The sequence below is a fragment of the Phoca vitulina genome, unplaced genomic scaffold (genome assembly GCF_004348235.1).
Source record: "Phoca vitulina isolate PV1807 unplaced genomic scaffold, GSC_HSeal_1.0 scaffold7, whole genome shotgun sequence".
Taxonomy (NCBI): domain Eukaryota; kingdom Metazoa; phylum Chordata; class Mammalia; order Carnivora; family Phocidae; genus Phoca; species Phoca vitulina.
Genome location: NW_022589710.1, coordinates 62027331 through 62053979, shown reverse-complemented (window position 1 = coordinate 62053979; position 26649 = coordinate 62027331). Strand labels below are relative to the sequence as shown.

At 49.5% G+C, this 26649-nt stretch overlaps 1 protein-coding gene across 1 annotated transcript; it reads right to left on the bottom strand.

Moving 5' to 3' along the window:
• Nucleotides 1-2293: 2293 nt before the first annotated feature.
• SERPINA4 (serpin family A member 4) lies at nucleotides 2294-11279 on the bottom strand. Its single transcript, XM_032404649.1, has 5 exons — nucleotides 11196-11279; nucleotides 8587-9252; nucleotides 4591-4864; nucleotides 3616-3775; nucleotides 2294-2834 (listed from the first exon to the last, which is right to left on the bottom strand). Exons 2-5 carry the CDS (start codon nucleotides 9233-9235, stop codon nucleotides 2634-2636), a joined length of 1284 nt encoding a protein of 427 aa, XP_032260540.1. The 5' UTR covers nucleotides 9236-9252; nucleotides 11196-11279; the 3' UTR covers nucleotides 2294-2633.
• Nucleotides 11280-26649: the final 15370 nt, after the last annotated feature.

The window sequence follows — 26649 nt, the reverse complement described above, 5'->3', positions numbered from 1 at the left end:
AGCCTCCATTTTTCCCGTGCAAGAGAGCTACTGAAACCACAAACCCACTCAGCCCTTCGGAGTGCTGAATGCTGGTCCCTGAGAAGTGGGTTCTCAAGTGGTGTAACAAGTGCCACCCAAGTAAGGAACCCCATAGGAGAGCAGCAAAAGAGAAGGAAGCCCGGGCACCACTCGGGGGGAATAAGGTGTCCTGCATGGAGTCTTTTTTATTGATTTCTGGGTTTAATGTTCCAAAAGGGCATTTAGAAATCTGAGGAGTTGGCATAAATATTTACCCAATCAATTCCAGGGATGTGTCAGGGGGCTGGTGCAGAACAAACAGCTCGGGGACCTTGCTCAGGGCATAGCCTTTTTCATTCATTCATTCATTCCTTCATTCATTCACCAAATATCAGTTGAGCCTCAGCCACACGCCAGACCATATGATCAACTCAGGGGCCAGGTTCTGGGGTGAGTGAAGGGAATGCAGGGTGAACAGAGCCCTGCCTTCCAGGTGTTCTGTCTAATCAGGGCTAGGAGAGCAGAGATTACTGTCCGCCAACCACATTTGATGGTAGGATGACAGTCCACCTTGGAGAGGGCCTGAGGCGTTTATAGGCGATCCTGGGAGATTCTCACAGGTGGGGAAGGGGGCTCTCTGGGGAATGGGGGCCTGTATGGACAACCTGGGGAAGCAGCACATTTCTGTGGCTGAAGTCACTGGACACACAAGTGCAGGAGGAGGGACTAAGGCAGGAGAGGCAGGTGGGGACCAGGTGGGGAGGGCCTTGACTGCAGGTAGAGGACTGCGAGCTTTATCTTGTAGGCAAGAGGGAGCCACTGAGGGCTTCTGAGCTGGGGAGGGACAGGCTTCGTCAGAATATGGAAGCATCACTCTCAAGGCTGAACTGAGGGTGACGGCCCCCCTTTCCTCCCCTTCATCACACCCGGGCTTCATGTTCTCACGCCCCTGGGCAGTGCTGGGGCCACAATAACCCCAGGCCCTTTCACCTGACCCACTTGAATCCACCCACCCGCCTGCCTCTATAGGGGCAGAGATGACAGTGTCAGCCTGGGCCGGACTTTAAAAAACAGAATTCAACTTCTCAACAGGTGCAGGGGGAAATGGACCAATATTTTCAGTAACGTAGCTGCTTTTCAGCCAATCAAACCAGGGGATGGAAAGGAGGGTCTGCATTCCTCTGAGCATGGGGGGGCGCGGGGTCCTGTAGCATTTCCAGCGCCTTGTCGGTGTAGCTCAGGGCTGGTATGATGAGCTCAGCACTTTCCTCCTCTGGGACTTTCCTTTACCAGTGTTGTCCCAGGTTGTCCTGGCCAGCTCAGGGCTGTATTTTAGAGGCCAGGGGAGAGAACCTCAAAATCTCCCCTTCCCACCCTCTCTAGCTTCCTTCTGCAACAGCTTTTCCCACCATAAGCAAGTAGTCTGTCTCTTGCCCTGGATATTGATTTCCTGGGTTCCCGCAATGACCTATTCTTGTACCTGTAGCATGATGTGGGCCAGGGACCAAGTCACACAAAGCCTGGATCATTGTAACTCTGGATCAGTCATCTCAATGCTGGAGGTGGCCCACAGCCTGTCTCTCCAGTCACCAGTGGAAATCTGGGTTTGTGACAGCAACTGACCAACAAGAACACCCCCAGAGCCCTGCCTGGGGAAATGCGTTTGCCATATATTACTGAGGTTTGGGACAAACACAGCCAGGATCTGTCGGCCTGCCTCTTCCTGTGGGAGGGATAGAGGTTTCTTCTCTAAGACTCTGGGTGGACCCTGCGCAGAGAATTCACCCCACATACTACGGACATCTGAGTGGAACCATCTGGGTAAGCCCCTATTAGCCAGGTGAGGAAGCAGCCTCAAGAAGGGAAGAGATTGGCCAGAGGCCCTGGAGCACATCAGCAAAAGGGCAGGATGTAAGTATAGGCCCCCAGGCTCCAATCTCATGTTCTTCCTTCTTCTGCGGTGCATCTGTGACCATGGCCATTGATCCCGCTGGACCGGCCACATCTCCACGGTCAAAGGAGGAGGCAGAGCCTGTGCCACCCTGGGGGGGTGCTGCCCGTCTTGCTGGGTCTTCCTCACTAGGTCGCTATGGCGGCCACCTTGACTCGTGCTCTCCCAGCCAAGGTCTTCAGAGCCCCTGCTCTAGAAACAAGGCATCCACCCTGCCGGGGACAGCCGGCTGCCCACATTTCTTCCCCTTCCATATACACCTTGCCAACCCCCTGGAACTTGGAGCATCTCACCCCCATGTCTGGGACCAGCTATGCCAGGGCAGGGCAGGGCAAACCCCAAAGGGATGGAGAATAGGGATACATTTATTGAGTACCTACTATGTGCAAGGCACCAAACCAAGCTCCTCATAGCCATCATTGTGTTTAATCTCTTCAACCACCTGGCAGGGTTTCTCCCACTTTCCAAGGTGGTGCTCAAAGCGGTGAGATGATCTGCCCTGAGGAGCTGGGTGTCCAGTTCACACGTATCTCACACCACCCACGTCCCTCTCCCTTGCCAACAGCTTCTGCTCTGGACTCTCAGGATCTTCTGCGTCCCCCACTCTGAACATGGAGCTGCTCACACTGAGACCCCCGGGCCACACCCTCCTGCTTGTAACAGAAGAGCCAGCTCTGGGGGGCTATGGCTTCGTGGGGTTGACAACCTTGCCCAGGAAAAGGATGCTCTGGGTGTTGGTGGAAAAGATCGCCACGAGGAAGGGCCGGTTGAACCGAAGGACTCTGCGATTGTGCTGGGCAGACATAAAGGTGATAAAGCTGCCAGTGGCCGCTGCCGCCTGGGTGCCAACCTCATCCACCTCCAGAATGGCTTTGTGGAAACTCTGGGAAGGAAATCACAAGTGTTACCTCCGAGAGAACATGAATCGGGACTTGGGGAAGACTGGAAGAACCAGAGATCACTGGAGATCAACACTGCAGGTCACTGCTTGCCACACCACTTGTTGGGGGATCTCACAGAAAGCATGTCTACACTGGGTGGATCTGTGAGCTGGAAGACCTCTTATTTATAGGAACAATTATTTCTATCAGCAACTGAAGACTTACTATGTGCCTAGGGCTCTTTTTAAATTCCACAGCCACCCTATAAGGTTGATGTATTATGGCTGTTTTACAGATGAGGAAAATAAATCCAGACACTCACTCACCCTTGAATGCCATAAGGGGAGGACCTCAACTCTGGAATTCAACTCTGCAACTCAAAGCTCTACCCTGGAGTGCACTTTTGTCTTCTTAACTGAAGTCAAAATTCTCTTTCTTTCGTCAGAAAGACCTCTGATACACACACACCCAGCCCAGCCTGGTCTGTATCCTCCCTCTATTTCTATCAATGCATTTATCACCCTCCGTTGTGATCTATGAAGCTCACTTGGCTGTGAGAGCTCCCTGAGGACACAGACTGGGTGGATACCATATCCCCAGCACCAAGTACCATGCCAACACATGGTGGGTTGGTTCCCAGATGCCCATCTCTGTGGGTGGTTGAATGAAACCCAGGCTCTGAGATTTCATGTGTTGGCAGAGAGAACAACACCACCCAGCAGCTCCCAAGGGGCAGAAGTTCCCCACCAACTCTCCAGGCACTGATGACCACGGATGACTTACCTTGGACACCTGCAGTTTTCGCTCTTTGGTGATGCCGGACAGGTCAACCTGCTTCGAGAACAGGTCCATGAAGCCCATCTTGGGCAAAATCTGATCTAATTGATAGGCACCAGAAATGGAGAACTTGGGGAAATGCAGCTTGAGCTTCTTATAAAAATACCTGAAGGAGGCATCGGGTTAGACAAGTGAGGGACCCCAGCACTCTGTGCTCCTCTCAACTGGCCCCACTCACTCCATCTGACTTTGTTTCAGTGCTCCCAGGAATTTAACGCCAGGCCCCTTTGCCCTCAAGACTGCTGTCTGCAGGACCTCCTCCCTTGGGAGCTCATCTTCAACAGAGCTGGCTTTCTGGGGACATGCCAGGTGCCCAGGGAGATACGAGTCTCCCTGTGTGGTAGCTTTGCCTTCGCCTCTGTTGGGGTCCTATGGTTTTCACTTATTTGGGACCAGATGATTTCTTTGGCTAGAATTCCTCTATCTCATGAGCTGTGCGAATTTTCTATCCACCTGTGGCCTTAGGCTGAGACCCTTATCTATGGTTAGAAATTTTTCCCACTCATAGCCCCAGGGTGATAGAAAACTTCCTTGCTACTTCCTTGGATGGGTGTATGGAGTTTTTTTCAAGTCCCTCTATACTAGGCACATTGATCAGAGGTCTACCCACTCATTGCACAGTTGGGCAGACCCTCAGAGAGCCAATGTCACTTCACCCAAGTCTCGGGCAGTGTAAGGGCTACATCTAGAACCAGGACTCTTAACTCCTAGTCTGGTTCTCTTTTCACTGATAGGGGCAAAATCAGATTTCAGATGTAACAGGAGAGTTCATCATCTAAGGAAACCCATGGAAAGTCTTAAAGCAAATAAGAATGCTTTCATAATTTGGCAATCATCCCCATGTGGCGCACTGGCTTTCCTTAGAAGGGTCCATTTGAAGGGCAATCTTGCAGATTCAGCACCACGGGTCACATTGATTACCTCTTCTGAAGCAAGTTGTTCCACCTTGTTAACATCTCTGGAGTCAAGACCTCCTCCACCTGCTTCATTTTCCCTTGATCAGGAAGGATGAAAAAGGCCGTCATGTTTCCTTGGTAATCCATCCGCAGCACCGAGCAGGGCAAGAATCTGTCGTGAAGATACCAGTGGTGCTGCGTGTCCTGCAGCATCATAGGCACCTTGACTACTGTAGTCTCATCAACATAGAAGTCTTGGGAAGTGGTCATCGAGGGAATGAATGGTTTCTCCCACAGAGCTGAGGGGAAGAACAAAAGAAGGCACAGGGCACCTGTAGACCAACAAGCCAACCGTCCAGCCAGGGAATGCCTCTCCTACAGTCGTGGATACGCACAACTTACTATTCCATCAAGGTGCACCATTTAGATCCTTCAAACTTTGACCTGCCTAAGAAATGGATCTCTCAGGGCTCATTTAGATTCTAAAATGTGAGATACAAGAGGGTATCAGCAACATTGTTTCATGTCTCCACCATTTTTAAAACAGATTTTATTTATTTGCTTTAGAGAGAGAGAGAGAGTGAGCAGGGAGGGACAGAAAGGGAGGGAGACAGAGAAAGAATCTCAAGCAGACTCCGCACTGAGCGTGGAACCGGACACGGGGCTCGATCCCATGACTCTGAGATCATGACCTGAGCTGAAACCAAGAGTCAGACATTTAACCAACTGAGCCACCCAGGTGCCCCGTGTCTTCACCATTTAATCTACATTGCTGCACTTACATTTTTTTTTGCCAACCTGATATTTATGTAGTGGTAGCTTGTTACAACTTTGTAGTGTACTTTCTTTGTTAAAAATGAGGTTGAGCAATCTTTTGTATGTTTATTGACCAGCTAAACGTCCTTTTTTTTTTTTTAAATGTCAGCGCCAGTTCATGTTTTTCCCCTGCATTTGTGTAGGGTTGTTTCTTAGTGATTTGCAGGAGTTCTTTCTGAACACTAGTTGTCTATCAGTTGCGTGAGTTGCAAATCCCTTGTCTCTCTCTCTGACTTGCCTTTTCACTCTATTAGTGGTGTGTTCTGGTGATTGAAATTCTTAACCATAATGCAGTGAACATATTAGTCTTTTCCTTTGTGGTTAGGTGTTCTGTGTCTTGTTTAGGACAACTTTCCCTTCAAGGTCATGAAGATACTCTCCTATATGATATTCTAGAAGCTTTAGTCTTCCCTTTTGCAAAAAGGACTATACTCCACCTAGAATAAATACTTATTATTGGTTGAAAGGAGGGGTCCAAAACCATTTTTTTCCCCTTGTGGGTACCTAGTTGTCCCAGCACCATTTTTTAAAATCCACTCTTTCCCCAATGCTCCATCATGGTGGTGAGGGGGGGATGCCAGCTTTGACAAATATCAAATGTCCATGTATCTCTCCATGGGATCATTTCTGGGCTCTATTCTGGCCTCACTATTCTGTCCCATTTGTCTATTTGTACTACGCAGCCTAAATTAATATAGATTTATGATAAGTCTCATGCTCTGGCAAGCAAGTTTTCCCATCTTAACTATTCTTGGCCTTTTGCACCCCATATACATTTTAGAATCAGCTTGTTAACTGCCACCAAAAAGGATGAAAAAACCTGTTAGGATTTTGATTGGGATTGCATTAAATATTTAGATTAATTCATGAGAGAATTTATATCTTTACATATTAAGTATTCCTTTTCATGAACATAGTATATCTGTATTTTTAAAAATTTAAGTCTACTTTAATATCTCTCAAGATAATCTTATCTACAGAGATCCTGTGAATCTTTTGTTTGTTTTCTTCTAGGTACTTTTCAGTTTTGAAGGTAAGCCACAATAGTTCCACTCTCTCACCATGTAACCCACAGTGAGGCCTGGGGCTAAATTTACATCCCAAAGGGTTGGGCAGATGTGTCAGAGGGCAGGATGTCTCTATCTCCTTCCTATTTCTGGAGAACCTCTCATTCTCAGGCTAACAACACTAACCCAGCTGGAGCTAGGTCTCTTTCAGGAAGAGAGCACCCAAACCCTTCTTTATGGTCAGGGCTTTGGGTAAGATAATGGTATATACTATACATTTAAATTATATTTCAAAAGGAATGGCTTGTAGAATATTGTAGCCATTAAAGTGAGATCTAAATAAAGTTTTCAATAGCATAAAGCTACACACACACACACACACACACACATGCATGTAAAACCTGGTAAATCTGATTAAAGTCTGTAGATTGCACCAATGTCAATTTCCTGGTTTTGCTTTTGTATGACAGTTATGTAAGATGTTATTTAAACTGGATGAAAGGTACACAGGATCTCTCTGTACTATTTCTGCAACTTCCTATAAGTTTATGGTCATTGCAGAATTAAAAATGTTTTTGAAAAAGTTTTCAGTGGTGCATGAATAATTCCATGTGTAAAATGCAAGTGATGACCAATTTGGCTGGATTGTGAGTCTGGGACTGTTTCCCAGAATCTGTTCCCTATAGATTCTGGGTTCAAGGTGGTTACAAGTGTGAGACTGGGAGGTAGATGTGAAGCAACTACCACACGCTGAAGGTCTTCTCAGGAAGGAAGATGAAATGATGGACAGACTTAGTGGAGCCCTAGATAGACACCTAGTGGTGCTCCAGGTCATCCATGCTGACCTCCAAGTTCATTGTCCAACATTAGCCCTCCAGACCAACGTGTCCCTAAGCTGCCACTGGGTGCCCAGCATGGGCCTCTCCACAAGCTCCCCCTACATGGACCCACTGTCGTGGCTGGATGTGCCTGGCATATATTTCCCTAATAAGTTCCAAACTTTCACCTGCACCAAGGACTTCACTCTGTCCCTCCAACCCTGTTTCCTCCAGGCCTTCACTTGCACACAATTGTGCAAGGTCCAATTCCTATAGCAATCCCCTTTCTCCTCTGATGGAACACTGATGATACACACTGTATGAATCTGTCCCCACACTGTGATTTCAACTGTTAATATATGTGTGTGAATGGAAGACTGGAATGAATTAGGTGAAAATGTTAACACTGGTTGCCTCAGGGTGGTAGGATTATGGGTAATTTCTATTTCTCTTTTATACCTTTATGTGGTTTTTAAATTTTTTTTATTTTTAAAGATTTTAGTTATTTATTTGAGAGAGACAGAGATAGCGACAGAGATAGCGAGAGAGAGCACGAGCAGGGAGGAGAGGGAGAAGCAGGCTCCCCACTGAGCAGGAAGCCCAATGCAGGACTCGATCCCAGGACCCTGGGATCATGACCAGAACTGAAGGCAGACGCTTAACCGACTGTGCCACCCAGGCACCTCCTTTATGTGTTTTCAAGGGTCTTCGAAATGAGCATTGTTATCATTAGATTAATTACGATTACTCTAATTATTTATTGAGTATATATAATGGTCAAAGGTCAACAAACTTCTTTTGCAAAGGGCCAGAAAGCAAATATTTTAGGCTCTATAGCAACTATTTATCTCTGTGGCTGTGTGAAAGCAGCCAGGGACAATACATAAATGAATGGGCATGGCTGTGTGCCAATAAAACTTTATTGACAAAAGCAGGTAACGCATCAGATGTGGCTAGAGACGGTAGTTTGCTTATCCCTTTAGGCCCTCTTCTAAGGAGTACACACAAAAATGTGACATAATTTGATCCTCAAAATAAAACTCTGAAGGAGGGACTCTTATTATCCTTACTTCAAGCAAACAACCTGCCCTGTTTACATTGTTGGTAAGTGACAGAGCTTTGATATGAATCCAGCATTTCAATTTGTGCATTTCATACATTACTGTTACAAAGAAAATAAATAAGAAAATATGTCTAAAGGTATGAGGAAACCTCAATACTACACAATCTTAAATATCTGATGCTCTCACATGAATCTTCTAAGCGTTGCTTGACCCTCTCTGACCCCATCCATCCACTTTCTCTTTTTTAAATATTTAATCCATCCATAAATCAGAAGGAGAGGGAAGATAGAGGATGCACCAACAAACCAACTCTTACCTTTGAAGTAAATGTAATTCACCAGCACCATTGTGACGTCTGTGCTCAGGTGGCTGACCAAATCCACAATTTTCCCTTGAGTTTCCTCCTTGACGTGGTCATTGATGAGCTGGGTGGTGCCCACAGAGTTGTGGAAGTTGGTGAGGAAGAGTTTGGATTCATAGAAGGCCACACTGTCATTAAGAAATTCCGGAAGGATCAGCAGGTCCTGGCTCAGGAACAGGGCACTGCCCATGTGCATCTCCAGCCCGTCACCCGGGAGCTGGACAGTGTGCAGGAGGTGCTGGAAGCCCTGGTGGATGTCCCACTCGGACAGCTCCGTGAGGTTGAAGCCCAGACCCTCAAGGATCTGGGTCTGGCTGTGCGAGCGGGCCCCCAGGGACAGCATGGCATAGGAGGCAGAGATGCTCAGTGGGGAAAAGAAGATGTTGCTGCCAGGACTTTGGGAAGCCATCAGATGGTAGAAGTGGAGAGCAAAGGCTGTATTCCCCGGGGCAATCTTGAGGCTAGGGGAGCCCTCACCTGTGCTTGGAGCCTCCTGATGGGGGCTGCCAGTGTGACCCTGGCTATAGTGCTCAGGGTGCAGCTGACCATGAGAAAGGACCAGCAGTCCGACCAGAAGGAGGAGCAGGTGGTTGGCAAGATGCATCTTCTGCACTCTCACAGCTATAGGAGGAGAGAGAGTGCCTAGGCAATTCCCCAGCAGATCGCCCAACCCTACTGAGAAGTCGGGCAAGGCCAGGGCCCCAGGGTGATAAGTGACACGGTGAACTCTTGCAGATGGGCCTGTGGCAGTCTAGCAAAACACGCAGCACCTTCCCAACGTGTGGTGAAGATGATATTCTGTGGCAGTGCTTTAAATGAACAAAGCACACTCATGCCCCCACCTACCTGCATTTCTATCCTTCTGAGCTCTGCGAGGCACCGGCCTCCTTTCTCATCCCAGAGACTCCAAAAATGACTTAATCAGGTCACCTAACTGGTAAGTATCTGAGCTAGGGCACAAAGTCTCCAGACTCAGCCTGGGGCTCTTTTTACCTCTCATGTTTATTCCCTCAGCCAAGTGACCCACTGCAGCAATGGTGTGAATCACCAAAGCTTACTGTAGCATCTACCCCACCGACATCCATGGTCTGCTTTACACTTTACAACATCATTTTAATGCCATTTTGTTTGAGCCTCTTACCTAGGTAGAGGTCAGCAGAACTGGCATTCCTACCAACGCTCCATACAGATACGATCACTGACATTCAAAAACTGATCTGCCCAAAGTCCCAGGAAAAGGATTGGTCTCTTTTCCTAGTAAACTTAACTTGCCCAAAATAGGGTGCTCTATTTTCTCCACCAAATCTGCTCTGCTGCAACAAATGGACCTACCATTACTCTCTGGTTCTCAGCCCCAAACCAGGTTGTCATCCTTAACCTGTGTCTGGCCTTCCATCCCCTTACCTCATTCTATCTTTCTGCATGTCTGGAAGGCTCTTTCCTCAACCCCCGAGCCTCTCCACTGCTATGACCCTCACTCAGGCCTCCAGTGTCGTTCACCCAGACCAGGGGTCAGAAAACTTTTTCTGCAAACGGTCAGAGAGTAAACGTCTTTGGCTCTGTGGGCCGTATGGTCATGTTGCAGCTGCCCAACTTGGCTGTGTTGGCTGGAAAGTGGCCACCCACAAAGCAGGCTTGTGTGTGGCTGGGTTCTGGTGAAACTTTATTTATGGACAATGAAATATGAATTTCATATACTTTTCATAGGTCACAAAATATTGTCCTCCTTTTGATTTTTTTCAACCATTTACGAATTTTGTATTTATATTTATATCTTATATTTATGTTATATCTTGCATTCTTAGCTCAGGGGCAAGACAAAAATAGGCAGTGGGCCAGATTTGACCCATAGGCCGCTGTTTGCTGAGACCTGACTTAGACCACTGTTGTTTCCTACCTGGTCTTTCTATTCTATTTTCTTTTCTTTTCTTTTTTTTAAAGATTTTATTTGTTTATTTGACAGAGAGACACAGCGAGAGCAGGAACACAAGCAGGGGGAGTGGGAGAGGGAGAAGCAGGCTCCCTGCAGAGCAGGGAGCCCAATGCGGGGCTGGATCCCAGAACCCTGGGATCATGACCTGAGCCGAAGGCAGACGCCTAACGACTGAGCCACCCAGGCTCCCCTCTATTCTATTTTCTACCCTGGAGTTGGAGTGTCCACTTCACTCACCAACTTAACGCCAGTCCCCAAAGCATGGCTTCCTACCAAGCTATAATACCGTCTCCCGCCCTAACCCTCACATGCGTATTTCTCTCTGGCTTTGCAGCGAGTTACCCAGAATTCCCCTCTGTCAGGCACCCTCCAGAAGACCTGGGTCCTAAGTCATGTGTGGCCTTGCGGGAGGCTGTTTCTGGGCCTGGACACCAGGTCCCCCACTGGTGTGATGAGAAGGCTGATGCAGTCATGTGTAGGGTCTTTCCAGCCTTAGGATGTGTCACCTCTAGGTCTTTCCTAGTCTTAGCACTGAAAGTCTTATGTTCCAGAACTCCCAGTCCTGGGCAAACTAGAAGACTGGTCACCCTCCCTTTCAAGTCTCAACTGCGGCCCTCGGAGAGTTACTCACGGTCGGTCCTGGTATGGTCCCCCGGGCAGGTGTCTGGGCGCTAGAGGAACCCAGGAACATGGCCTGGATTTATCAAGCCCAGGAAGGTTGGCAGAACTTCTCAGCACCACCGGCACCACCTACCACCTCCCCTATTAGGTAATTATTAATGAACAGACCTATGGGTGCAGCGTGGAGTCTCAACAGAGAAACTTCACTGAAAGCTGGCTCAACCCCTCCGGGGATGACTCCCCTTCCGTCCGGGGGGACTCCAACAGAGCTCACCCCTTGCTGTTTGTGTCATGTACTAAGGTTTGCCTGGCACATGCTTCCCCCTGACGCCCAGGGGGCCTGTTAGTGGATGTGGTCTCCACATTGCCCCTCATTGGCCATGTGAACTCAGACACATCTATTCCCTTCTCTGGGTTTGTCATGCCCCCCAACCCATCCCCTACCACCTCATAAAATGAAGAGATGGACCAGACCAGGGGTAGCAAACCTCAGTGCCTTCACAAACCTGGGAAGGCTGTTTCCAGGGTGACATAATGAGGAATGGTAGGCATGTGGGACTGGAGAGGGTTAGCTCTCTGCAGCCATCAGGACCCATCAGGAGGGGCCGGATCCTGCTCTGGGCCTCCAGTTTTCAATCCTGGACTATGTGATTGCTCAGGAACTTTCCAGCTTTAAAGGTACATGATTCAGTGATGGAACCCTCTGAGAGACCACGTGTTGGCCTTCAAGGAGAATGCATCCCAGGGGCAAGGGTGGCATGGGGTGGGAGCAAACCCCTCCGTGGGCCAGGAATCCAATTGCACACTTCCTTTTTAATTATGGATCTTGAAGCTGCTTTACGTGCAGTGATCGGTGAGCCTGGGCACCCTTGGACCATTCTGGGGCAGTTGAATATGTGGGTGACATGTGGCTGTTTCTTAAGCCCAATGGGGAAGGAAGCGATGTGGCCCTCGGTGTCCTGAATGAGATGCCCTTGACATTCAGGCCTCCTCTAGTGGGTTTTTCTGAATGTGTCTCCAGGTGCTTGGGGCTTTGACTTGAGTGGAATATATACCACTGAGCAGCAAGTTTGGCCTGCGAGCCCGGAGCTGGGCAGAGCAGAATGGTAGGGAAGCTACAAGCACAGATTTGGACCCAGCTGGCCTGGGGTCTGCATCCCAGCCTGTTGTTGGGCTCTGAGAAGTTCAGGGGTGTGTCCAAGTTCACACGACAGAAATGCATCAACACCAGGGCAAGAGAGGAACTTGCCATGCCAGGTGAGAGCGAGAACTATTACCCATTTGCATCTCCTCTCTCACCACACACATGCACACACACCCCCAGCAGGACTGTCCTTATCCCATTTTACAGATAAGAAAACGAAAGCCCAGAGAAGTTGCTAGCTCAGATTCCAGAGTTAGACTGAAGCCCGTGTTCCTGCTCTGCTTGGACAAATCTGCCATTCCTCTAGAATATCAGCTCTGGTTTTGTTCTCAGCTGCAACCAACTTACTAGAACACGTGTGGCACAGAGGAGGTGCTCCATCAATATTCACCGAGTAAATGAATGAAGGCAAGGTGGTTACCGGTTCGTGAGTGTGAAAATCAATTATTCCCTTTCCAGAGTCAGCAATTTGGGTTTTGCTTCCTTAGTCTGGCTTCTGCAGTGAGTTAGAGCCCAATGCAGCAGATTGCAGGAGACAGTGTGTGCTTGGGACAGCTGGAAGGACAGGTGTCCTGACCCCAGTGTGAACACATGGCGACTGCCCTTTGGCTCCTGGACCCTGTCCCTGCAATGCTCTGGACGGACCTGGGCTTTGAAGTCAGATAGACAGTGCTGCCGCTGAGCTGGTGAACCTCACTCCACCTTTCTGAAACCCACTTTCCTCCCCTGCCAAATCAGGAACAATCACTAATTGGAAAGGCAGACGTGAGGGGACCGGGCATCCACAAATGTGCTGGGCTCCACCTCTCATTCCACTGTGTTTCCTTCTTTCCTCCTGGCTTCTTGCACTGGTGAAGAGCAGGAACTGTGGGGGCTCAGTCCCCACCCCGCCACCAGCTGCGTCACTTCCTCTGCTTCTCCTCTGTAAGCTGAGGGCGATAATTGTTCCAAGTCTCAGGCTTGTCATGAGAAGTCAGCAAATTCGTGTCCGCAAAGTGCTTCGAGTAAGTGTCGGCAACAGGGGGTGCAATATAAGTGCGAGTTACTCTATCGTATTACTTTAGACAGTTTGTACGCTATTTATTTATCCCTAAATGTGTAAATATGGCTAAATCAGTGTTTTTAAACTTTTTTTTTTGCATTGTGGTCCTGACAGTATCTCAAGAAAGCCTTGGACTCTCCCTAAAACATGCACATACTCTCAAATTTTCTTGAATCACACAAAGTCTGTGGGGTCCCTGTGTGCCAGGAACCATTTTCTCCCACAGGAAACATCCTGCATAATGGAAAGATAGAAATGACCTTGAGATCCTTAAAGGAGTCACTGCCTGAGAGCCTGGAGGATGGGGACTGATGGCCGGCAGCTCTGGCGGCAGGCCGGGCTCGGCCACTAGCTTGGAGTTTGCTCCCCTCCAGCATCTGGCTGCTTCTTGTCCTCAAGCCTCCGTGGGCTTAAGGAGTGTGAAAACCTTGCATGGTATACCCCGGAATGCCAGGAGTTTCTCATTCACTGTCTGTGAGGTCTAAGAAGGCAACAGATCATGTCACAGTCAGATTTGCATCTCTCTATCAGAATAGGACTGGCCCAGAGAAGATGCCTCATGGAAGTCAGTGAATAAATGAGTGAATGAATGAATGAATGGACACCAGAGGCTCTGCTCGAATCTTGGGCGGGTGTGCTCCTGAAAACAACAATGATCTCAGCAAGTACCTGTTTAAATGATAGAGGAAAAACTCTCTGACCTGGAAGTCCAAGGTGGAACAGGAGAAGCATGGGGCTTGACCATTTATCTCTGCCCCCCAGAAATGCTAGTGGATTTCACTGCTCCACGTGGGGCTGCTGCAGGGGCAGGGTCGAGGTCCCTGAGGGGGAGCTGCTTTCCCAGCATCTGAGCAGCGACCTGAGCTGTCCCACAGTCAAGAGCCCTACTCCCTTGGGACCCTCCCTCTGTCACATTGCAGCCTGAGACCCAGTCCTTTGCAGATGTCCTGGTTTCTTCTTCCTCACCACTCCCGATCCCTTTCTCATTCCCTGGACTCCAGGGAGAGCCAGGATCTTGCCCTCAAAACAGGCTGTCATTGTTTTTCAGCTGACAGTCCATGTAATAATGGTTGCTAGGAAAAATCGGGGAATGTGCAAAGTCTAAAGAAGAAAAGAAAATCATTTGTAAACCTGTCATAACTAGATTTAGTTTATTTACTTCCAGTCTTTTTTAAAAAACGGGTGTGTGAACATATAGAATGTCAACAATGAGGCTCTTCCTGTCTTGGTTTTGATGGAAGCACGAAGATAAAAAATGCTACCGTCCAGAGACATCCCCGCCCCCATGCAGAAATTTCACAAAAGAGGGTCAAGAACTGGTCTCCTGACACTTAAATGCTTTACTGGCATGAAGGAAGATTCAGAAGTGGGGAGAAGGTGCAGACAGGAGAGGGATTACAAAAAGAAGGGAGCGGAGGGCCCCCCCGCCCACCACCCGGCCCTGTCGAGAACAATGGGGTCACGGTCTCAGGGCCAGCATGGTCCCATTCTGGTGAGGGCCCTCTTCCTGGTTCCCAGACGGCACCTTCTCGCTGTGCCCGCACATGGTGAAGGACAGGAAGCTCTCCGGAGCCTCACTTTTAAGGGCACTAATCATTCATAGCGGGTCCACCCTCCTGACCTAATCACCTCCCAAAGGCCTCACCTCCTGACATCATCTTTGGGGGTCAGGATTTCAACCTGTGAATTTGGGGGGGACACAAATATTCAGACCACAGAAAAGGCCTTCAGTGGGGGCATTCATAAAACACAACGTGCAACCCTATAATTGGGGGGGCCCAGTGCACTGGGGCCTGCTGCTTGTCTGAAACATCTGCCAGGTGCCGGTGGGCTGGTCAGACTTCCTGGGGACTCACTGCATCTACTTCTTGTTCCTCTCTGACTCATCACCTCCCGCCTGGCTTTGAGCTAGGTCGATACGCATGTGCCGGGTTACATAGTACCGGTAACAAACCACCCCAAGTTTAGTGGCATAAAAGAGCATCAGGCATTCAAACCACCACATCTTATGTCCCCACTAGATTCTGGGCTCTTTGGAAACAGGGACAGAATTTTATTCATTTTTCCCTCTGCGTCTGTCCCCTTCCCTCTAACGTTCGACGTTCAGCCCAGAACAAGCCCTGTGTGGGGGTCTTCTGTTTGGTAATTTAACCATGTTATGTTCTCCTAGGGATCCTACAAGGTATGCTTTCTCCCACTAACCAGAGGAGCGAGTGGAGGCCAAGAGAGATTAAATATCTTGCTTGTGCTCGCACAGCTGGTACATGGGAAGCTGGGGTTTGAGCCCCGGTGATAGCTGGGCTCAGAGCCCAAGATCGTAGCCTCCACTTTTGACTCTTACTATTAGAAATGGGGTGATTAACCTCAGCATAGCAGCCAGCCAGTGACCACGATGCCCCCCACCACTTTTCCTCCAAGGGAACTGGGCTTTCTTTAACTAGGTGATGCTGGGGACTGACAGCCACTGAGGGAGACACCGTGTGCCACCCGGACCCTGCTAATTCCTGCAGCCACTCTCAAGGTCACAGGTGGAGACATCTCCCCCGGTAAGACCGCACGGCAGCTGGGAAACTGAAGGATTCGCTGCTTTTTGCCCAAGACCGACGTTCCTCAAAATGTTGCCCGGGGTCCTCCATAAGGGGGTACTTGTTAAAAGTGAAGGACCACAGGCTTTCCCTCAGGTTTCTTGAGTAAGAATCCTGGGGCTGGCTTAGAGTGGGTCCAGGAATTGCATTTTAATAAGCTCCCGAAATGAGTCTTGAAAAATCAGCCACTGTGGAAGCAAGGGCTTTGTGGGGCGTAGTCCCTGTAGTTTGACATTTCACCACGAGAGGGCGCACCACCACTTCTTAATTGCACAGGCGGCTCCTCGGTTCCTCTGCTATTCTGAAAGACCATTAAAGCTAGCTCATTTAGGCCAAACACCTCCTCTTTCAGAGAGGGACAGAACTTGTCCAAAGCAAGTAAGTGGCAGAACTGGGCTCAGGAAACAACGCACAGCTCTGCGCACACCACCACCACAGACCTCCTTCCCCTCTGAGCTCAGACTTGACTACAGCTTGGAGGAGAAATAGAAACACCCACTGATCCTTGCATCCATTCATTCACTTCCTCAATCATTCCAGCTATTTACCAAGCTCCATCATCATGAGCAACATCATTATGTCCTCGTTTGCGGGCTAAGCAGATGACTCCAAGTTAAAGCAAGGGGTTGCAGTGGGGGTACAGGGTTCCAGAAGGGGGAACAGCATGTGCAATGTCTTGTAGAAGAATGAGGCATGGAACGATGACGGATGCAAAGATGCCAATGTGCCTGGGGGTCAGGACATGAAAGGCAGGCTGGTGGGAAAGGACAGGGAGAGGTGGGACTCAGGGATACACAGGTGCATAAGACGAAACCTTGACCCTAGGGGGCAGGAGATAAGGTCTGACCAGGAGCAGCAATAACACGAGATAGCCCAGGCAAGGTCATAAGCCACAGAGCAAGGGATTAGAAAGGTGACACAAGGGCGGGTTTCATGGAGGAGGTGACATCCAGGTTGATCCCAGTTGGCTTGATTTAGGGTGTTTGGCTCCTTTCTCTGATTTGGCAGAGCAACTATTATCTTAGCCATGAGAGTTTTCTATCTGACCCTGAGCAAATTATTCCAGAAGGTAAAACTCTCTGATTGGAGAGGGAAGGGAGGAGGTGAAGATGTCTGCTCTTCAAGGGCCAGCTTCATCTTCCAAACTCTGTCTCTCTCTCCAGCATGGCTCCAGCCCACCCCAGGCTCTTCTGCAAGCACAGCCAGTTTGTAGAGCCCAGAGCAAAGTTTAGGCCTTGAGCCCCCTGCCCATGAACCCGGGCATCCCTCAGCCCAGAGCCCCCTGGATCTCAGCACTTGAGGGCTGATGAGGGTTGTGGGATAATAGGAAGGAATGGGTTTTATAAATGATTGTGCAGATGTGGAGGATTTACAGCAGGCCCTCATAACAGAATCTGATTCCACTTTCTGATGTTTGGCTGCTGAGGGCTTTTAAGCCTTGTCCCTCCATCTTGCCCTTTCTGCTCCTTTCTGGGAAAGTTGATGAAAAATCCCGTTGGTGGTAGTTCAAACCCTCCCCCAGCCCCATCCACCAACCATCATCAAAACCCCAAGCCAGCCTTCCATCGTTTCTCAAGCTGTTTTTGGACCATCTTCGGAGGAGGCTGCCCTGGTCTCCCCAGAAAGCTTTATTATTTGAGTAGTTAACTTTTTCCTGCCCTGAGTAGATGTGTGGTGTCATCACTCAATGTCCATACTCAATTTTAGGTGGGGATGGGTTATGAGCTGAACTGTGTGGCACCCCCCACCTCTCCCCTTCCCCGCCATCACATACTGAAGTCCTACCCTCACCCCCAGTGCCTCAGAATGGGACTATATTTAGAGACGGGCTCTTAAAAGAGGTAATTAAGTTAATATGAGGTCATTAGGATAGCCCTAATCCAATGTGAGGGGTGTCCTTATAAGAAGAGATTGGGACAGACACACATAATGGAAAGGCCATGTGAAGACACAGAGAGAAGACAGCCATCTACAAGCCAAGGAAAGAGGCCTTGAATAAATCTATTCCTTAGGGCCCTCAGAAAGAACCAACACTGTTGACACCTTGAGCTTGGATTTCCAGCCTCCAGAGAAATGAGACAATAAACATCTATGGTTTAAGCCCCCAGTCTGCGGTGCTTTGCTCCGGCAACCCGAGCTGACTAGGATAGAGTTTAACCCGCCTCTGGTTCTCAATGACCCTTTTCCCCCAACACACTGGGCAATCCTCTGTGCCTCTGTCCCTCAGACTGGGACTGATGGTGTCACTGATTGGAGGCAAAGAGTCCCTCACCTGAAAGTGGAGTAACAAGGACCGAGAACCTTGTGGCAGAAGCTAGAAAGGCAGTTCCCAAACCACCATGGCTGAGTCCTGGGATTGTTCCTCCCATGGTCCGGTGGTTCTGCGTTATCTTGGATTCCATGAGGTTCTCTGACAGTCTTGCTGTCCTTCCAGAACATTCTCTTTTGTTTATGTGTCCTAAGTCTCTTGGCAGCCAAAAGGGGTGTAACTAACCCAGTTGTTAAGCTGTTTTACAAATAAGGAGATGATTTTCTCTTAAGTTGGGCCAACATTCTCTGTCAATTTTGTCCATCGTGTGAGTTTGCTCAATAAGTCCATCCTTTATAGCTTAACCATCATTTGGCTTATGCTCCATGTGAATAATCATAATTATCAAGGTAGTAGCACTGGGTGAGGCCCTACCCCATGTGCCTGGAGCATAACAATCCGGGTCTTTCAATCAGGGCCTGGGAAGGGATCAGTCCCTGTGGTGAATTCAATATGGCTTCCAAGTCTTGCTGCTCCTCCCATCCGGAGGTCAGGCTATTGCCCCTCCCTCTGAGTCAGGGTTTCCCTTGTGACTTGTCTTAATAACATGGAGGCTGAAGTTGCGCTGTGTAACATCCGGAGGTTGAGCCTTGAGATTGGCCGCTTCTGCTTTCACGTGCTGAACGTTCCTTCTTGGAAACCAGTTGCCATATGAGACTCCCTGGGACCACTGTGCTGTCATGAAGCCCACGCTAACCAATGGAGAGAGAGGCCTCATGATGGAGGCGCCAGACATGCAGATGAAGCTTCCGAGGACCTTCCAGCCTAGCCCAGACATGGTCTGAGTGCCTCTGAGTGACTGACCCTGGCCAGCATCACACAGAGCAGGAGACCCCCCGGCTGACCTTTGCCCAAATTCCCAACACACAGAATCCCGAGCAGATCAAGTGATTGTTTTCAGCCACTGAGGTTTGGGGTTGTTTGTTACATGTGCAGCGGATGTTCCAAACAATCCCAGGCTCAAGGCTTTTTAAATGTCTGTTCTTTTTCCTTCTTCTTTTTGGAAACTCCAAAGCACAGCCCAACACCACACCTGGACAGATGACGTTCTCATGATGGGGAAGGTGAGGCCTGGAGAGAAAGCGCAAATGCATGCATTTGCTTGTCAGCCCTTCGGGAAGCATCAGCTACGTGTAGGCACTTTGCAAGGCTCTGAGAACTGAGCATTGAGTGGGACAAGGTCCTCACCCTCATGGAACTTACGTTCTAGCCAGGGTGATGGACAGTAAACACAGAAACAAATAATAGAATTTCAGATCGAGGTCAGTGCCAGAAGAAACACAGTGAGGGAAGAGAGGATAAAGACTGATTGGGACTGCGGTCAGGGAGTCCACTCTAGGGAGGCGGCAGTTGAGCCAAGACCTGCCTGAAGGGCAAGGACAAGCTGTGGAGACAAGTGTGGCTGAGGGAAGAGCGCCAGTTGCCCAAGACACACGGGGGGTCAGCAGCTGAGGCAGGTGGCGGGGCATCTGAGCTACACCAGCAAGACTGAAGCCTCAGCTCCCGTTGCCACGGAAACCTTCTTGAAAAGACAGTGATGTCTCTCTTCCCCACTCACCATAGAAACCCCAGAGAGGGAGACAGGGCGAGAGGGACAGAGCCAGTGAGGTTGCCAACCTCCAACAGGTGTGCGGGCAGAAGACAAATAGCATCAAAGACAGTTAGCTGACAACTAACCATGCATCAGCTGAAATGACTGGTTTCGGGACAGGGATGGCTGGGCTGGATGTGCCTGGTGGTATTTGATCAAAGTAAGTTAAAAAAAAAAATTAGAAAGAGGCCACAGTGTTACTTAAACGACAACATTCCGGGCTGTGATTAGTGACACGCTGATGAGCCTGGGCAGCTGTGGGAGCTGCTGATAATCTGCTGATAACGTGAATTTAAGTCAAGAGATGGAAGGGTTTATCTCCCCTCAGCTGGAGGGCAGAGAGAGGGGCAATGTAGCTGGGAATGGGAGTCAGGAAGCCTGAATTCTGCACCACATTCACCAATGATTGCTGAGTGGCCTTCGGCAAGTCACTTTCTTGCTCTCTGCCTCAGTTTCTCCATCTGTAAATCAAGGTGGTTGGATCGGTAGGAGATTGCACACTGGACTGTCTCAGGGACCAGGTTTTTAACACGATGATGAAGCAGGCCACAGGTGCATGGTGGAAACCTGACATCGGCTCCACAAAGACAGATTTCCAACTGCACTCGCTCGGGGTGTATTGTCAGTACTTGGTGGCGGCCATGTAGTAGATGCTCAGTAATATTTATTGAAAGTACACATGAATCTGTGTACCCAATCTAATGACAACTCCAACAGACCTTCTTACTATTCCAAGGAAGCTGGAACTTTTTAATGTGAACTAACCCAATTTTTAAATGCAGACCCCTAATTTAAGCGAGTTTTTAGAATCTGTACGTGTGAAACAGTACAGTTTGCATGGGTTCAGCCTGTTTGTTGCCTGTTTGCCATGACCTTGGTGCAGATCTTCAAGGCCTTTTCCAGCTCTGCATTCTCGGAAGAAAAAAAAAATGTTTATGACTCACTCGGTCCCATAAAGTATTTGAGGCCGGTTTAGGGGACTTATCTGGATTTAAATTTAAAGGCAAAGCATTTAAAAATCAGACTCACAATCAAGAAAAATATAAATTAAATCAGAATTCTTGACAAAGCAATGATAATAATAATAAAAAAAAAAAGAACAAAACTGAGGACTTACCCTACCTGATTTCATGATAGTATAAAAAAAGGCACAGTAAATGAACAGAAACAGGATGCCACAGCTCTAAGATCAAATTAAGTGCTTGCTTACAAGCTAGAACATTTCACACGACTATTTGCCTCTAAGCTGCCTAGAGACCACAGTCCCCAGGGTCGGGCTCCCTCCATTGTCCTCACCGCTTCTCTGGACAGGGACGCAGCCCTGCTACTGAAGGAGACTTCTGCTGTCGGCAAGCCCATGGCTCTGGCTGGCTGCACACCTGCCCATTTCTGCTTCCCAGGATGCAGCGGGGAAGGACTCTCAGGATGGGCAGAGCAGGTTGCTTAGAAGGGCCTCCCTTGGGGCAGAACGCTTGGCTGGGGTCAGGATGCTCAAAGGGCAGCCTCTCTCTGTCGGCGTTAAGTGGAAGGAGAAGAAGGAGCTGTGTGTTCAAGCCTGTCTCAGGTTGGGGGAGAATCAGGAAAAGGGGGGCCTTGGGATTGCTCCATGTGTGCCCCCTGGGAGGGAAGCACCAGCTTGAGATGTGGGGCCAGAAATGCACTTCCTCTTTGCTTCCTTGCCTCCGCTCCTGCTGTTCCCTCTGCCTGGAATGGCTTCTCCTCCTCCTGCTGGTCAGGAGGCACCACCTTCCCTTGTCCCCACCACCCGCCCACAGCTCCCAGTGCTGAGTAAGAGATGCTCCTTCTAGGGCTTCATATCATTCTGGTCGTTGTAGGTCAGAAATCGTCAATGCTGGTAATTTGTATGGTTCATTTTAGTATGTAGAGCATTGTGTCCTGCTTGTCCCACTCAGCATTAGGCTGTGAGTAATCCCCCACATTAAAAAACTCTTCCAAACATCCATAATATCCCCTCTTCAAGATCTGCCATCATCATTGGTTTAGACAATTCCCTCCCACTGGATACTGCAGTTACTTATGAATTCTTTTTCAGCCTTTTGTGATTATGCTGGGTGTACATCCTTAGACCAAAATGCCTGCCCATTTCCAATTTCTTCCTTAGGACAGAATCCTAGAAGTAAGAGGGTTTTGATATTCTATTAGTCTCCTGGGGCTGCCATAACATAGTACCACACACGAGGTGGTTCACACCAACAGAAATTTATTCTCTCACAGTTTTAAAGGCAAGGAAATCCAAAATCAAGGTGTCACCAGGCTCATGCTCCCTCTGAAGGCTCTAGGGCAGGATGCTTCCTGATCTCTTCCAGCTTCTGGTGGTTCCAGGTGTTCCTGGACTATGGCCGGATCCCTCCAGTCTCTGTCCCGCCTTTACATGGCTTCTTTTGTAGGTTTCCTTGTGTCTCAGATCTCCCTCTGCCTGGCCCTCTGTTTGCTAGATGGGGTGCTGCCCGATTCATGGATTGTTTAATAAAGCCAATTAGATCTTTGAAGTTAAAAAAAAACAAACTCCCTCTGCTTTTTTCTTATAAGGACACCTGTCATAAGATTTAGGACCCACTGTAACCCAGGATGATCTCATCTCAAGATCCTTAATTAATTACATCTACAAAGACTTTTTTTTCCCCAAAAAAGGTCATATTCACAGGTTCCAGGGATTAGGACTTGGACATATCTTTTTGGGGGCCATATTCACCCCACTACAGATACCCTTGACCAACTGCCCTCTGTGGAGAAGCTCTCCCACTTTACACACCAACAGCATGTACCAGAATGCCCGTTTCTGTCACCTCTTACCAATGGCCTTGGGAAAATTCTTTGCTTCTTGAAGGCTCAGTTTCTCCTCAATCAACCAGGAATAATAACTCCTCGTTCTCAGAAGGTCAAAGGAGATCGGGGGCTTCGTGGCTATGCAGGGGCCCACCGTGGATGTCTGCAGGTTACCCTTCAGGTGCAACTTCGGGGCGCCAACCCGGAGCACATAGGGTGGGCTGTGAGCACAGCCAGAGAAGACAGCCCCGTAGGAAGTGGAGTGTCTGAGGGAACTCCCTGGCAGGCAGCCAATGCCTTGGAAGCAGATGGGGTCACAGGAGGTCTTGGCCTCAGGAAACAGGTGCAGAGGGCTGGGCCTGGTGGTCTAGAGATTCTTCACGTGGCAGCCTTGCTGTAGGGCCCAATTCTTTGACTCTTCGCACTTCTGCCTGCAAATAAAATGCAAGCACTCTTTGCGACGCATGCCAGGCCAGCCTCCAGGGCAATGTGGCACCAGTGGGGTTTGGGAACTGCTGCAGCACCTGGAAGGGGGCCAGCCCAGCGGTGCCATCTGGGGGCTGAGCACGTGCCCTGAGGTCACAAGTCTACCCCCCAGATCTCCCCAAACCAAGGCTAGGTGACCAGGCTCACAGAAGTCCCAGATGTGGAGAAATGTTATAGATGAGATATTAACCAGAGAGAAGGGAAGATAATAAATCCACCTTGTTTGTCCTAAATATAGACGAGATATTTATATGATAGTTACAAATCCACCTTGTTTGTCTTTAGTGTTATACACGAGATATTTACCAAGTTCCCTGGTCAGTTTTCTATAAAAGACTGACCATAAAAGTCCTCACTGGCAACCCAGTGGGGATCTCTCTCACTCTTTCTTTCTGTTCTCAGCTTTACTTAATAAACTTTCACTTCACTTCACTCTTTTGTGTCCAGGAGAGATTCATTGTTTGACTGGGAGAGAGACAAGAACCCTGCAAGTTTGCAACATGTAGATCTCTGTAGAAAGTGTGCTCTGTAGTTGGTTACATCTGGTCTACATGTACTTCTGTCTCTAGAATCTCTGTTTCTCTACATAGACATGGGTGATTTATGTCACGGCTTAGATTAGGTTTCTTTCTGACACGTGAGCACATGCACTCCTGTGCGTACACACACACAGGGAGGACGGAGAGAGAACGCAGAAGCCATGACTTTTCTAGACCTAACTTCACGGGGTTTTCCTCCCACAAGAAACCAGCTAGTGAGTGGGCCTCAAGGAGCAGCCAGACATCTGTACCAGTCGTTTAATCAAGGCCCGAGGAGGTGTCTCGCCGAGTGGCACAGATGCAATCAGTCGGCCACGGGTAAACACACAGAGACCCCACAGTGTCCAGCCGGTGAGACAGACATCGAGGGACCCCGGCTTTCTGCAGGCAGCCTCGCGTGACTCGAGTCCTTGCCGAGACTGTGCAAGTCCTTGATGGGGTGAGGGCCTCTTTTCTCCAAAAAGAACTTTCCAGATCCTTTTACGCTGTTTCTTTCTTGGCAGCCCCTGACTTTGCGGTTTGTCACCAGGCACCCCTGAGCCGCTGAGGTTGGGGGTCTCACATCCTTTGCCAGTGGAGGGGGCAGGCACAGGGAAGCAGGACTTCTTCAGGAGTGGCATGTCCTTTGGGGGATTTAATCCTGCCCATGTGCCAGGGAACATTCAGCAAGGTGTGCCGTCCTTCCTGATCACACAGACCGCAGGCTCTCTCCACGTAGAGGCCACCAGAAGAAGGTGACACTTCAGCGGGCTTGTGTTGGCTGAGCCCTAGCGAGTTGAGGCTTTGGGCACAAAAGGAGAAATTCCAGGCCCTGGAGGGACCCCTCCGTCTCCATTCCCAAGCATCCTGTGGTTCCAAGTGGCCACACTGTGCAAACTTCACAGTGGACAGACCTGCCAACAGGTCTGGCCTTGGTACTTGCTGTTTGCATGCCCAGAAGCAAGAGATTTCTTGTGGGCCTCAGTTTCCACATCTGCAGATTGAAGATTGCCCTACCTACCACAGAAGGTTGTTCTGGGGATTCACTGGTAGAGGAACCTTAAAAAGCTCTGTGAACTTCAAGTTCTAGCCCAATGTATGGCACGTGGATGCTATCTGACCCCTTGTCAGCTAGTGCCCTTTAGTTGAAAAGCCATGTTCCCGCTATGTCTTCCCTTTTTTCCAGAAACTCTGCCCTTCACTGAGATCTCCTTTCACTGACTACATCATCAGGTCTCTGAGGGTGCATCCTTGGCCACATACTTCTGGATACGCTGCTTCCCTCTCCCTACCATCACCTTGCTGAGGGTGACCCTGCTGTGTGCTCTTGACTTCCCTCCCAGGGCGTCAGCGGACTGGACCAGGGAAGCACGACCCACCCACAGCTCGTCCTCCCTCCCATGAGGGTTGGTGGTCTACGGAAGGCCCCAGAAAAATGCCTGTCCTGGCCAGTGACCCAGTGACCAGTTGGATTCCCTCTCTCCAGGGGGCACAGGGTGCATTAGCGGAGGGCGATGAGGCTGGGGAGCCACGAGGCTGAGGGGAGGAGCTGGGGAGGTAGAGGCGGGAGCAGAGGCAACAGAAGTGGGAGAAGCTGAGTCACCTCCAAGGTGGTGACATGCCTCCCTCCCAAAAGCGTGGCAGCTAATGCCTTCCAAGGCTGTTCCCGTTCTGTGTGGGAGCTGATGGTGCCCCTGCCAGGCTCCTCCCTCCCTCCCCGAGTTCCTTGGGGCCCCTTACGATAAATCTCCTTATCGGAGGTGTCCGAGTGTGTCTTTATTTTTTTATTTTTATTTTTTGTTATTCTTAACCAGTCACATACCATCAGAGTTGTAGAAAGCCAGCCCCGGGGCTCCTGCCTTCCAGTGACATAGTAAGGGTGAAATGAGGGGACAGATGAGAAGGGGCTTCCCTCGAGGCAACCACCACGTACAGGCCACAACACCAGCTGATACTGCGCACTTCCATGGCAAACACAAAACTGTTCTGTTGAATCAGCCCCGCTCCCCTCGGAGCTTGGTACTGCTGGCATCACGCCCATTTCCCAGATGAGGAGACTGAGGTTTCCAGAAGTCAACTGACTTTCCCCAGGTTGCCCAGTGAGAAAATGGCAGAGCTGGCCTTCAAGCTTGGTCTAATTCCAGTTTCAGGGCTTTGCATCCCTCAACAGCACCGGCCCCCAGTGAGCTACTTGCTTGTCCACTCAGCACAGGGCTGGGGCTTCAGGAATCATCATGTAAACGGCCGCGGCGGGTGGACTGCTCGCTTCAGCACGAGGGAAACTGACCCTTCTGGCTGGGTTATAAGCAAACCTGCTCTTGCTCTATTCCCTCCTGATCCTGCTACTACAAATTATTCCAAATGCATTTTCTGTTAAGTTCTGGGCCTTTCCCCAGGTTCAGCGAGTGCATGTTAGGGTGTCCCTAAGGGCACCAAGACTCAGGGTCTGTCCCATGAGGCAAGGAGCTCTTGGTTTAGAGCAGGATTTCTCAGCTCAACACTATTGACATTTGGGCTAGATCATTCTTTGTCGGTGGGCCAGGAGGCGTGCTGTCCTGTGCACTGTAGGATTTTTTAGCAGCATTCCGGGTCTCTCCTCCCTAGAAGCCAGTAATGCCCCCTCAGTTGTAACCACCCAAAATCTCTCCAGACATTGCCAAATGTCCCCGGGGAGGCAAAACTGCCCCCATTTGGGACAGGCTGGAATAGAGAAGCCTGAGGTTTTCCCAGCCAGGACCCTGTTAGCTTTGGTTTCTGCCCGAACGTGTGGATCTTCTACAAAGCACACACATGAGCCTTACTTTCTCTCTTTGCCTTTCTAGCCATTTCCCCAGGCTGAGCTGAACCTCTGGGCATCCATCTTCCAGGTACACTTGCATCCCTCATGGAGGGGCAGACACCAGGCTTGGAGAAGACAAGGCTTCGGCTGCCAGCAGATGGCATAGAAATGCATCCAGGGCCTCTGAAGACCCGGATTTTTTTCTGTGTGTCCTGATTAAACAC

Coding starts and splice junctions, on each gene's coding strand:
- SERPINA4 (XM_032404649.1), bottom strand. CDS start 9,235: ATGCATCTTGCCAACCACCTGCTCCTCCTTCTGGTCGGACTGCTGGTC. Junction 4,865..8,586: donor GAATTACATTTACTTCAAAG/GTAAGAGTTGGT, acceptor TCTTCCCCTCAG/CTCTGTGGGAGAAACCATTC. Junction 3,776..4,590: donor AACAACTTGCTTCAGAAGAG/GTAATCAATGTG, acceptor TGCCTCCTTCAG/GTATTTTTATAAGAAGCTCA.